Source organism: Cornus florida, unplaced genomic scaffold (genome assembly GCF_030987335.1).
Source record: "Cornus florida cultivar Cherokee Brave unplaced genomic scaffold, ASM3098733v1 CherokeeBrave_3.0.0_Hap2_Chr10, whole genome shotgun sequence".
Lineage (NCBI taxonomy): Eukaryota > Viridiplantae > Streptophyta > Magnoliopsida > Cornales > Cornaceae > Cornus > Cornus florida.
Genome location: NW_026775580.1, coordinates 38,023,469 through 38,037,938, shown reverse-complemented (window position 1 = coordinate 38,037,938; position 14,470 = coordinate 38,023,469). Strand labels below are relative to the sequence as shown.

Sequence of the window (14,470 nt, the reverse complement as noted above, 5' to 3'; positions counted from 1 at the left end):
AGACTGTTTTTTTTTGTTTTGAAAAATTATATATATGAATACAATTATAAGTTTATATGTAAAATAGTCCATTTTTCTTTATGATTTGAGATAATTTGTGAAAAAAAAAAAAAAAAAAATCTGCATTAGAGTTGGGAATTTTTTTTTTTGTTAAATTTACATGTATAATGGCAACCAAACTACTTTGTAATAATGAATAAATCTGCATAAACATGATTAATGGCAACCAAATTACAAATCTAACTTTGTAATAATCTTTCAATGAGAGTAGATATTTGCACTCCATTTATCTTTTTCTTTTGGCTTGCATTCCATTTAACTTTATTTTGTTTCAAATATATATATATATATATATATATATATATATATTCATAATAAATGTGAGAGAGAGAGAGAGATCCTTGTAGTTGAAACTAACAAGAAACAAAGCCAAAACGTTAATCGTCTTGAATTGGTCAGAGTTGAAATTTGGTGAACATTGAAGCTTGTGAATAGTTTTACTTCACTTAGATTAGTTTGAAATTTCGTAGTGAAGGTCTTTCAAATTGGTAATATTTTTTTTTTGTTTAGTCATAAGACCATTTCCCCTTTTGTTGAGTATTTATTTTGATAACGGACTTGTGAATATTTCATACAATATCCAACCATAAGCAGAATTGATAAATATGAATAAAGATTAAAAGCAAGCAATCAAGGAAGATCCCTAATATAAGATTGAACAACATTCACATATATACTTCCACGTATAGTTTTGCTTTATACATCACAATCTTAAGAACTTAAGTGTTGCACCATTCACATATATACTTCTACATATAAGGAGCTAGACATTCCTTTAAAATAGTATGTGTGTACACACACACTTCATTACACTTACATAAAATGTACATACAACTGGAGATCACTAATATTCATTCCATAAAATGTACACCCACTTTTTTATACTTGCATAGGCCTCCATTTGATTAACTTAGAGATCACTAGTTTTCTAGAGTTGCAGCAACTGGAGAATGCTTCCTATCAATCCCACTGGTGCCACTGCCTATAACTTACTGCCATATCCTTCAATGTAGTAGCAAAAAAATGAATTTGAATGTAAAACAAGACATTACATATAGTAGCAAAATATAAAGCAGAGTTAAATTCAATTTTTTTTTTTTTTTTTAAATCTGGCATGACTTCCCCTTAAAAATGGACATTTCCAAAATTTCAAACACAATAAACCCAAGGGACATCGCCCACAAAATTAATTCAATAAGGGACACCGCCCACAAAATTCATTTAACAAGGGACACCGCCCATAAAATTATTTAAACAAGGGACACCGCCCACAAAATTCATTTAACAAGGGACACCGCCCACAAAATTATTTCAACAAGGGACACCGCCCACAAAATTCAATTAACAAGGGACACCGTCCACAAATTTAATTCAAGCAAGATATATCTAACCTTCTTTCTGGCTAAGCTGTAAATTTGGAGTGTAAATGACCTCGTGCAAAACAAAACACATGAACAATATTAGAGAAAAACAAAATAAGACACGGTAGGAATGAAATAATTAGAAGTAGTAAACAAGATATATCTAACCTTTTTTCAGGCTAAGCTGTAAATTTGGAGTGTAAATGACCTCATGCAAAACAAAACACATGAACAACATTAGATAAAAACAAAATAACACACGGTAGGAATGAAATAATTAGAAGTAGTAAACAAGATATATCTAACCTTTTTTCAGGCTTAGTTGTAAATTTAAAGTGTAAATGACCTCATGCAAAACCAAACACATAAATAACATTAGAGAAAAACAAAATAACACACGGTAGGAATGAAATAATTAGAAGTAGTAAATAAGATATATCTAACCTTTTTTCAGGCTTAGTTGTAAATTTAAAGTGTAAATGACCTCATGCAAAACAAAAGACATGAACAACATTAGAGAAAAACAAAATAACACACAGTAGGAATGAAATAATTAAAAGTAGTAAATAAGATATATCTAACCTTTTTTCAAGCTTAGTTGTAAATTTAAAGTGTAAATGACCTCATGCAAAACAAAAGACATGAACAACATTAGAGAAAAACAAAATAACACACGGTAGGAACGAAATAATTAGAAGTAGTAAACAAGATATATCTAACCTTTTTTTTTCTCTAATGTTGCAAATAGAGTGTAAATGACCTCAATAGCAAATTTTACAAATGCCCTAAAGCTCACTCCCAAAATGACAGAGAAGAGAACACAACAGCAACTAGTACGCAGTTCAAAATATACCATTTAAGTTTATATTACATACCAAATGAAACACAGGAAATTAACTAAATACGTATTACATGTCATATATTACAAAAGATGGAAGTTTATCTAACTTCATCTTTCAATAACAACGATAATGAGCAACAAGAGGACAATGACAATAAACATGATTGTGATAGCAAGACATCCACAACCTAGGAAGAGCATGTACTTCTGTCTACATTATTCATTTTGAATCATTGCAATGACTCTGTCCAAGTCAGATTGAACCTATTCTTCAACTTGTGCACCTTTGTGCAACTCATCCACCCATATAAATGCATTCATATGTGACTACAAGAAATATAAATCATACAATTAGGAAACAGTAACAGAAATAGCACCTAAAAGTAATTGACCATACCTCCCGAGCTGGACACCTATAGAATTGTCGACCGTCATTTTTTGGAGTTCGAGCCCTATACAGATGCATAGGAGCTCTACCACATGCACATTGTGGTCGCTCACCTTCAAGCCTATACATAAGTGCGCCTACAAGTACTAAAGCATTTAATATTTGATGTCCTAATATAATTAGTTATTACAGTTATCCATAAATAAGGAGCATCTGAGTTTAATTTACGTAATATAATTAGTTATTACAGTCATCCATATTTTAATTCTACACACTATTAGACAGTTTTATAATTAGTGATTACAGTGCTCCCAAATTAGGTTGGCAATACCATCACGATAAATATCCATCTGTCGTACCTGTGTATTAGTAGCACTGACCACCTGAACATCGTCATCCATATCAGGTTCATTTTGTGAAGATTGAGGGGTTTCAGAATCAAAAATTTCATCAGATTCACCTTCGGATCTTATGAAATTATGTAATGTACAACAGGCAATGACAATAAGAACTTGAGTGTCAAAGTGATAAGGGGGCATTTGCTTCAATATAGCGAATCTCATCTTTAGCAACCCAAAACATCGCTCTATGATATTCCTCAATGACGAGTGCCTAAAATTGTACACCTCTTCTCTACCACGTGGTCCTCTAGTATGTCTACGATATTCTTGCATATGGTAACGTTGACCTCGGTAAGGGGCCAAAAACCCCGGTTGATTGGCGTACCCAGAGTCAACTAAATAAAACTTACCTGTCATGTTAAGTATGTTTAGTATTAAAATTAACGTATTTGTAATGTTAAATGCACAAATATGGAAAGGTAATATTTTTACCTTCGGGTGGTGATGGAAAATTGAAATCCTCATTCTGAATGCACTCATTTAAAATCTTTGAATCATTAGCAGACCCTTCCCACCCTGCTAGAATGTATGTGAATTTCATATCAAATGAACACACGGCCATGACATTTTGGGTCGTATCACCCTTTCTACCACGAAAGGGTATTTGTTGGTCAACTGGCACTACAGCATGGATATAAGTACCATCTATGGCTCCTACACAATTCTTAAAGTATGAGTAAAACTTTGGATTGTTCTTTATCTCTTTAGGAATTTATTTCAAATCCGGGAGAACAATAATTTTAGTCCCTAACTTACAAATTAACTTTAATACAGTATGAAAGTGATATGAAATTGTGGAAGTAAAGTGTTGGAATCTTTCAGCAACGACACGATTCCTTTCATTGTGAGACACGGTAAGTAGGGAAATTGCAACTTGTTCTTCTACAGTTAGAAATGTTGAATCTTTCAATCCTAACAATTTCAACTCACGACACAATGCCCTAAAGGTGTTGGGGTACATCCAAAAATTTTCATAACACCTATCTTCATGTCCATTTAAGATCTCGAATATGTAATCTTCCCCTTGTAACATGGAATCCCTACAACATTGCTTATCAAAATGTTTATAATAGTACTCATATACGGCTGCGATCAATACAAGAATTTCCTCCTCATCATCATCATCATAAATGATTAATATTGTCCTTATATCCATAGCTACTATCCTATTTAAGAATAAACAGAAGCAGTTATTGTAACAAAAATTAAGCAAAATGGAAAAGACATACCAAATCATACAATTATCCAGCAATAATGTAAAAGCAATAGATGTAAAACATAAATAGTTTTCCAGCATTAATTTAAAAGCAGTAGATAAAGGAATTAAATACAGTCTTCCAACAATAATGTAAAAGCAGTAGATAAGAAAAATTCATTACAGTCATCTAACAGTAATGTAAAAGCAGTTATAAAACAGTCATCCAAAAGCACATAAAAGTAAGATACCGAAGAAATCATAGAGGCTGATTCATCACCCACCCAACCTTCTTTTCATTAGGAATGCGAAGAAATATGTCCCTCCACACCTTGTCCTCACCAAACATCCTTATGATCTTAGCATAATAGGTATCATCAATCCCCACTAATGTGTTGACGATCTTAACGCACTCTTCAAGCTGGGGATCCATTTCTTTTTCTTTTTTACTGGGAGATGTCACTTCAGGCATTTCGGTGAATCGAGATGATTGACAACTAGAAGATGATTCTGCTATGGCTTTTGCAATTTTATCAGCTTTCGCGTTCCCAATATTAGTCAAACATTCTATCACTAAAGACATTGTTTCTGAAAATGTTTTTTTCTTCTATTTCTTAGCTACAGGTTTGGGAGTAGGACTGAGGTCAATAGGTCCTTCTACATTAAGTCGTTCTACATCAGTCATGCCCACATTGTCCTCAGTGTTATGAATTTGAGCTTCATGTGTTGCCACTTGAGGCATTATTAGCACTTGGTGAGGTCTGGGTGGCTTTGTAGAATGATGAACACATGCTTGCCAGTAGCATGTGTATTCTTAAAAATCCTTACCATCTGCTCATAATTCTTACACCCCTGTTTTTTTATTTTTTTGTCATGCTTGAGAACCTACACGTTATCAGCTTACAATTATTGTTCATCAAACCCTTTTAATACTAAATCATTAATTACTAACTATATGTATGGTAAATAGACACGTATTGAAATACTAACCTTGCACAATTGAACCCATCTTTCAGCTTCCAACTCAATCATTCCAGTTTCACTGTTGTATCCTACACCAGTCTTAGATAATATTTGTTTGCAATCTTTGTACAATGCTCTTATATTATTGAATTTTTGTCTACATTGGTCCTTCGTATACTTCTTTCCAGTTTCCAATAACATTGCGTCCACAATATGTGTCCACCCATTTGGATTAAAAGTTGTGCCTGTACGATTTCCTTTTCCAACCTCTTCCTCCATCAAGAGCATGAATTTCTCTTGATGGGTATCACACCAAACAGCGGCATCGGCCTGTTCAACAACTACAACATCCTCACCATTGTCACCATCAAGAGAATGAATGTCTCTTGATGGGTATTGCTCAACATTGTCATTGTTCATATCCATCTGATTATTATTAAGTAATTGAACAGTTTAGTACATTGAATTGTGTTTTGACTCATAATTCAACACGTCAATGATAAGTAAAAAAGGTACTGTCTATAAAACACTTCAATAAGGGGCAAAAAAGAAGAAAAAATGAAGTAAAAATGTGATAAAAATTAGTCTCCTTCCATTTTCTTCATTTTCTTCAGTTCAAATTCTCACCATTTTCTTCATTTTCCAGTTCAAATTCTATTTGTCAAAATCAATTAAATCAACCACATGACTTTCTTAAAAATCAGTCTCCTTCCTCAATTTCAAAGGCAATTTCTATATAAGCTAGGTGATTTAAATTGGATAAGTTTCCATTTCTCTAGTTAATGTTTTCCTAAAGGTTGAGAAGAGCAGTGATCTCAACTTCTCTCTCACAACTGACAACATCAAAGCTGTGATTTTGGTATGTATATATTCATACAATTTTACAATGTTTCATGTATATATTTATATCCACACATAATATATGTATGCATGAAGCACTGCAAAGATTAAGATATAATACAATTTTCAACATTTTAAAATTGTTTTTTGCAGAAATAAAACAAAAATTGTAGTCAAAATTTAGTATTTGAGGCTAGCTCTTTGTTGTAGTTTGTACACTAACTACTAGTTTAGCGTAGTCGAAATTTAGTATTTGAGGCTAGCTCTTTGTTCTAGTTTGTACACTAACGACTAGTTTAGCATATCTAAGAGCAAGGTGAAGGAAAGTGGTACGTAACAGTATAACACACTGGATGAGACTCATCTGAACTGAAAAAGCACTCACGAAGAGTAAGGTGAAGGAAAGTGGTACATAACAGTATAACACACTGGATTGTTCTTTATCTCTTTACAAAATTTCAGGGAAATATTATTGCAAGCACATTTCACAGAAGTAATACCTCTAGATGGCAACAATCATATTTATGTTTCAGATGTGTGCATAATATACTGAGAGAATATTCTAATCATTTAGTGCATAGTGAGTGTTCCAGTAAATAAATGTATAATAGTATTCTTTAGGCCATTCTTTAGAAACTTAATTGCAACCCTATGAATTTTTGTATAATATCAACAAATATGCAAATGTGAATTGACAAGACTTGACAAATTATCAGTGCATTTTTTTGAAAGAGATGTAAATGTTTATTCTTTTTCTTATATTACCAATGAATATTAAAACATTCAACAAGCAATTCGTTCTCTATTTAGTTATGTGAACAAAAGTTCGTGTTCCTCTTCTGTTGATTTAATTTCTTTTTTAGATTCTTTGGGGCCTTAGACCCCGGTTTCTTTTATGTCTACGGGACGAGTTCCCCTATTGAACGCCTTTTTTAATATTATTACTTATAAAAATAAAAAATTAAATAAGGCTGTTCTTAAAGATATAAATTCAATTTTAATGCATTTCTTGTGGAAGGGTAGTTCTTTAATGAATGCTGGTTCTAAAGTAGCTTGGGAGGATGTTTGTTACCTTAAAAAGGAAGGTGGTTTGAGTCTTTGAAGTTGAATGCTTGGAACAGGGCCGCTATGGCTAAGAACTTATGGGAAGTTGTTCAAGTGAAGCCTCAATCTCTATGGACTGAATGCGTTAAAGTTCATCTCATTAGAAATAGAGACTTTTGGTCTATTAAAATTCCTCAAAGTAGTTCTTGGAGCTGGAGGAAAATCTTACAAATTAGAACTGACTTTAGAATGTTTATTATGCATAAAGTGGGTAATGGGACACACACTTGGTTATGGAATGACTATTGGCTCCCTATGGGCCCTATTGTGATGAAAATAGGTAATAGAGTCATCTTTGACTCAGGTTTGGGTGAACAAGCAACTGTGGCTGATATTATAGTTAATAACCAGTGGCAGTGGCCTCAAACCAACACCCTTGAGCTTATTGAGCTAAAGAATGCCATACCTTCAGATTTCCAACCTTTCTAAATAATGATCAAGTTATTTTGTTACCTAGTAAGGGGCAGTTTACCATTAAAACTGCTTGGGAAAATATTAGACCTAAGAAAAATGTTGTTGCTTGGAATGAGACTGTCTGGTTTAAAGGAGCTATTCACAAGCATTCTTTTATCTGTTCGCTTGCCTGTTTAAATAAATTGCTAACTCAGAACAGATTACTGAGATGGGGGGTGATTTCCAAAATTAGTTGTGTTTTCTACAGGCAAAACATTTAGGACATAGATCACTTGCTCTTCCAATGCTGCTTTACTAAGAGACTATGGAATTATGTTGTTGCTATTTGCTAAAAGCTTACTGCCCTGGCCTAATGGTAATTGGTGTACTCTTTTGAACTGGGCTGTTTTGACTCTTGGAGGAAAGTCTTTGGTAACAGTTTTAAATAAAATAGTTCTTGCTGCTTCAATCTATGTTCTTTGGAGGGAAAGGAATTCCAGAATTTTTGCAATGAGTATAAAAGGAATTGATATAGACTGTTAGACTGAAATTATTCTCTTCTGCTAGACTTGAAGATAATCATTCTAACAGAATGATTGTGCAGGATTTGGATTTGCCTGAATGTGTTTTGAGGATCTAATGCTTTTGCTTATATTGTGCCATCTCTTACTCTGCAGCGGGCCTGTTAGCTCTGACCAGGTCTGTCGTGTTTTTTTTTAGGTGTATTCTTCATAATATCAGGGCTGTCGTTTGGATTTCTTGGTGCTGTAGCTGGAAGTTGTTCTGTTATCAAGATTAGTACTCCAATTCTTGTATTCTCAAGTCTTGTTTTGTTTTTTACATTTAGGGTCTGTTTTTGTTGGTTATGGTCTTGTGGAAAGATAATAGTGAAACTCCATTTTCTGTTGATATTTGAATTCCCTAGTTTAAATTTTATTCAAGGATTTACTTGTATTTATTCTTCTTAGTCGTCTAAATTATACTGGTTTGAATGTTTACAGAACTGTAAAGCATACATTAAAATATTGGCGAGGCCCAGCCAATATAATGCACAAATTCAAAAAAAAAATATATATATTGGCCGTAGATTTCATCATCCTAAGTTTGAGAATTTAATAGTTGATGAATGTTTAAATTTTATCCTTTTGTCGGATCTTTTGTCCTCCCATTTGTCCTTAAATAATATAATGCAACAAATTGATCATTCAAACAATTTAATAATTTACAAATATCAATCTTAATTTTGCTTTTTAATGCAGGATCAAGCCTAATATGATCTAAGAGCCTGTTAGGTTGATTTATACATAATACAGATCCTTTGCAAAATTGTAATTTGGACCAAGAACAGATCTTGAAAATATCGCTAAAATCGATAGCTATAATTAACTCAGTCAACATTCTAATTGCTTCCACATTGCAACACACACAATCGATGGATGACATATAAACCCTTATATCAGAACCATGGTTGATAGAAGAAACAACCCAGAAACAGGGCTAAAATCAAACCCTAGATCTCCGTCACAGTCTCATGAAACTTGAGATCTGGACACAAATGCCCTAAATTACAACACTCACAACATGATTGGAATAAAGATTAGAACTTGGAAACGCAATATAGATTCTGATTGTCACAATATTAGAGAGAGAAAGTGAACACAAGGACCTCCCAAATGTAAATCTCAAAAGCGAAGATATATGTGATCTATAGATACAAACAGAGACACAAAATGAGGTACCTGGTGGAGGAGCTCTGCCAGATCGGTGGTGGAAGAGGTTGGATCGCCACTGAAGTCACCTTCCAGGGAGCTACGTGAAGAGAGAGAAACGACGCTAAAAAATGCCCTAAAATCTGATATGCGACCTTATATACGTGATATCACCGCTACAGTAAAAACGAGTGTTGGTTTGGTTTTGGTTTGAGATCAATTCACCGCTACAGTGCCATATCAGTCTAATATCACCAAAATGTTGATATGGGTTTTGGCCCAAAAATGATAATGTTTTGGCACTGTTAAATACCATATCAGCCCGCTCCAAACATGATATTGGACTAAAACCAAAATCAAAACACCAAAACAATATCAGATATGGGCCTCCGAACAGGCCCTAAGGTAGTGAGGACTTGCTGGCACAATTCTTCTTCTTCTTATCACCATACTTCCCGTCACACATATCCTTAACAATAGAATGCACAGTAGGTTTTTTTGAGAATTTGCCAAAATGTAGCTCCCCATTTTCTGCTAGCAAGTCAGTGGGGCACAAATATGGACACCCCAATGCCTGGGCTATGTCCAAGACACCAAAGTAAATTCGGACACCATCAATGGTTGTAACTAATATGTCCGGCGCATCACTAAACCATTCCATATTCTGATAAAACAGGCGCACAATACGGGGATATGCAACCTCTGCAGCTGGTAGAAAAAGGCAGGACAAACGCCTCCTTTCACATTCTAACACCGGCCATTTAGTTGTGTCATTGTGGCGAAACGTACCTTCAATGTCGAAGGTAGTCTCAACATCCAGACGTTTGTTGCGCCACACAGCTTTGGGAGTCTCTTTAGAGGGTTTGAAACGTTTGGAAGAAGAACCACGAGTCATTTCTTAAAGATTAAAATATATGGGAAGTAGTCCAAATTCAATAACCCTACTCCAATGACAAATTTTTTTAAAATCATCAATTCATATTTTTTATGCACTTTTTTTTTAACAACAATTCAACTGTTTTTTTTTTTTTTAAAATCATCAATGTAATTTTTTTTTTTTTTTTTTTTTTTTTTGTAATATTAATTCGAACTTTTTTTTTTTTTTTAACATCAATGCAAATTTTTTTTAAAACATTGGAATTTGGAACCCAATTAACAACTCACAAACTTGCCAAAATCACAAAATCAACACTTACCCACATACTCGCCGGAGAAAAGCCAAGTCAAAAGCCGCCAGAATCACTGAAGAAACCAAATCAAAATCCAGCCAAAATCGTTGGAGGGAATAGCCAGTTGCAACGCCGGAAAAATAAAGGGCGAGTCTCAAATAGCACCGGAATTTAAGCCTAGCCAGAATCGCCGGAAAGAGCCCAGCCGGAATCGCCGGAGAATATTCAACCGCGACCACCGTTGAATAAATCAAAATCGCCGGAAGGAAACGGCGATTCAGAACTCGCCGAAAGAACAACGAACCGCGACGCCGGAGAACGACCCAGCCGCGTTGGAAAATAAAAGGCGAAGCAAACAGCGAACTCAAATCGTAGGCGGAGAAGAACTCAGAACCATGGTGCCGGAATTTGACGCCTTTGATGCCACGGTAGAGAAGAAGAAAGCAGTGAGGGTTGGATGAAGAAAATCTTGTTTGGGGTTTATTTGGGCAGTGAATGGAGAAAAGTGATTTATTTGGGGTTGAAGAGACTTGCTGGGAAGGAAAGAAAATAGTGAAGAACAGATGAATTGATTGAAAGTGTGGATTTGAGATTTGAGGGTTGGGCAGTGAATGGAGGCGAGAAAGAGAGATGGTAAGGGCAAGGTTAAGGGGTTCGATCACCCTAAGCAAGGGATCAACAATTTTATACAAAAAAAGTTTCCCTTCACTGTGTAATGTGAGAAAGTGGTTGGGGATTGATTCCCGTGGTTGCGGGATTGATCCCCATGAGCCTTTTTTTTGTTAGTCTCTGCCAGACAAATGGGATAGATCCCCCACCCATTTTGGGGATTGATCTTTTTTTTTTTTTTTTTTTTTTTAAGCAAAACTAAAAATACTATATACACTAAAATAAAATATAGATAAAATAAAATAATAATAATAATAATAATAAATAAAATTAAAATAAAATCACAAAGCAACCTATATGAACTAGTACCATTTTTTTTTTTTAATTTTTTTTTTATGTTTTTGAAGAAAGCAAAACTAACATGAAATATATATATAAATAATAAAAATAAAAATAAGAATAATAATAACAATAATAATGGAAATAATAATAAAACACCAACCTACACTACCCATCACAACAATTTTTTTTCTTTTGTTTTTATCTTTTTTTTTTTTTTTTTTTGAATTTAAAAATGCATAAATGTACAAAAGGAAAAAGAAAAAATAAAATAATAATAAAATGTAAATTAATATGCAACGAAGTAAAAATCGATACAACTAGTATTTAACGTCTCTAGCTAGAAGTTAGGGCGACTCACTTGTCAAAAGAATCAAAAATCGGATATGACACATCCTCATTGATCCGTTTATCTATTTTCCCCAATGGATCTTCTCTCACAACAATAAATGCATCTCCCAAAAGAATGATTTGAAAATGAATAATGGAAATTGCGAGTTTGTTTCCTTTCATCCATGGTCTGGAACACAAAACAAACGTTAGTAGGCCTTGCAACCTTGGGGTGCTCTTGAAGCATATTTGAAGAATTGCTTCCATTGGTATTTGGCAAGGTGGTGTCTTTCAAAAACACAATAGGATGTTTAAAAGACTTAATCTCTTCATCATTTTCCTCTATTTCTAAATGAATGACCTTCTCCTTACTTACCAAAGGCACCTCAATGACTTTATGCTCAAAATTACAAGGAATGTCCTCATATATCAATGTAGAATTGAGGAATGGAACAGGTGGAATACTAGAAAGTGGAGGAAAAGGTTCCTCTGCATATTTCCATGGCAGAAAATCCAAGGTAGCCATGGAGTCCATCAGAGAATTCACTTCATATATGGAATTTTGAATGTCAAATTCGTCCATATTAAAGTGAGAAAGGCACTCCGCAAGAGGGTCCTTTGAGAGCATAGAAGGAAGGGGCTTCTCAACGAGTTCATCCAATACATTCACCATGAAACACTCACCTTCATCGATGGGATGTTGGCTTGTGTTGAAAATATTAAGCTTAACCATCATATTGCCAAAAGAGATATCCATAATACCGGACCTACAATTGATGGTCGCATTAGCGGTGGCAATGAATTGTCTTCCTAAGATGATGGGAATGTGAGTGGTAGGATTGGGAACCGGCTTAATGTCTAGCACAACAAAATCAACTGGGAAATAAAATTTGTCAACTTTGATGAGGATGTCCTCAACAATTCCCTTTGGTTGTTTTATAGACCTATCGGCAAGTTGAATAACTACCAAAGTTGGCTTAAGGTTTCCCAAACCTAATTGAAGATACACGGAGTAAGGAATAATGTTAACACTAGCCCCTAAGTCAAGAAGGGCCCTTTTGACCTCATAGTTATAGTACAAGAGATGGTTGGCACGCCGGGGTCTTTGAACTTAGGTGGGGTGTTAAGCTTAATGATAGAGCTCACTTGCTCTGTGAGAAGCACTTTCTTTGGGCTTGGTCCCTTATTCTTCATCTTTTGAGTACACAAGTCCTTCAAGAACTTGGCATATGGTGGTATTTGTTGAATAGCATCAAGAAGAAGAAGGTTGATTTTAACTTGTTTAAAAACTTCCATCATGTCATGGATTTTTCCTTCTTGCCTCGAAAATGGAGTAGAGTTTAAAGCTTGAGGAAATGGAGCTTTTGGTTCAAAAGGCTTCTCTACATGGGAGGAAGATGATGATGATGGAATTTGCTCATTAATGTGACCATTTGTCCTTAGTGAAGTAGGAATGGAATTGGGAATGGTAAATAGGCTAACACTTGGTTGCACCGGAACACTAACTTCACTAGGTCTCTCAACTTTGTTATCAATTTTTCTCCCACTCCTCAAGGTGGAAATGGAATATGCCTTTTGGTTAAGCTTAGGTTGAATAGGTCATTTCCCTTTCATTGATTGAGCCATTTGCCCTCTTTGGGCTTCAAGTTTTGCAATTGATTGGGAATGCGAGTGAAACACTTGATTTTCCTTTCGAAGATCAACCAAAGCTTCTAAAACCTTGTCTTCAAAAATGGGATTTCTAGGAGGCTCGTGAGGTGGATGAGAGTAAAATTGATGATTTGAAGATTGAGGATTGGAGTATTGATTCATATTTGGAGGAGGATAAGATGGAGAGAGGTATGCTTGAGAGTTTGCATTTCGGAGGTGGGGAGGCACATACTTTTCTTGAGAATTTTTATGAAGAGGAGGAATGATACCTCCTCTTTGATTTCTCCAAGAAAAGTTAGGATCGCTCCATTCGGGATTGTAGGAGTTGGAATTTGGATTACTTCCCGGATGAATGAAAATAGCATTGACTCATTCTTGATACTCACTCAGAAAAACTTGTCTAAGAAAACAAGTGAAAGTATTGTGAGTATAACTAGAACAAGTTATGCACATCACACTTTGAGAATGGAAAAAGTTGGATGATTGAATTGTCGGGTTTTGGCTCGAAAGAAATTTATCAAAACTTTGAGTAAGATTTTTGACTTCGGCGGCAATTTCCATGGAACTCTCCACTTGAGAAAGATTGGAGGTTTTCTTCCCTCATTCATTCAAATTTTGGCCAAATCGGGACGATGAAGAACGATGCATTGAATTTTCGCTCATGCGATCAAAAAGATGCTACACATCGTCTTCATTTTTGTCCAAATAGGCTCCTCCACATGAAGCATCAACCATACCTTTTTGGGTATCGGATAAGCTTTCATAGAAGCAGCAAACTAATTGTCACTTTGGAATGTCGTGATGTGGACACTTCCATAACAAATCGTTCAAACGCTCCCATGCTTCATGTAAAGGTTCTCCCTTGTTTTGGGAGAATTCACAAATAGAAGCTCTCAAAGCATCGGTTCTACTTGAGGGGTAAAATTTTATTAGGAATTCACATTGTAGTTGAGCCCAAGATGTGATTGAATTTGCCCTCAAGTTGTTGAACCAATATTTAGCCTTTTCCCGAAGAGTGAAAGGGAAAAGCTTCATTTTTAAGACTTCTTCAGGAAGGTCCGTGATTTTCATGGTTGAACAAACTTCCAAAAACTCATCCAAATGTTTATATGGTTTTT

At 34.8% G+C, this 14,470-nt stretch overlaps 1 protein-coding gene and 1 non-coding gene across 2 annotated transcripts; one reads left to right on the top strand and one right to left on the bottom strand.

Annotated features, from left to right (window-relative positions):
* Window positions 1-552: 552 nt before the first annotated feature.
* Window positions 553-3,759, bottom strand: LOC132276550 (uncharacterized). Its single transcript, XM_059778013.1, has 4 exons — window positions 3,484-3,759; window positions 3,010-3,401; window positions 1,452-2,787; window positions 553-1,062 (listed from the first exon to the last, which is right to left on the bottom strand). The coding sequence occupies exons 1-3, from the start codon at window positions 3,611-3,613 to the stop codon at window positions 2,614-2,616; spliced, it is 696 nt and encodes a 231-aa protein (XP_059633996.1). The 5' UTR covers window positions 3,614-3,759; the 3' UTR covers window positions 553-1,062; window positions 1,452-2,613.
* Window positions 3,760-14,145: 10,386 nt separating this feature from the next.
* On the top strand, window positions 14,146-14,252 carry LOC132280291 (small nucleolar RNA R71). The gene has a single exon (XR_009471540.1). It is a non-coding gene; the product is annotated as a small nucleolar RNA R71 (small nucleolar RNA).
* The last annotated feature ends 218 nt before the right edge of the window (window positions 14,253-14,470 follow it).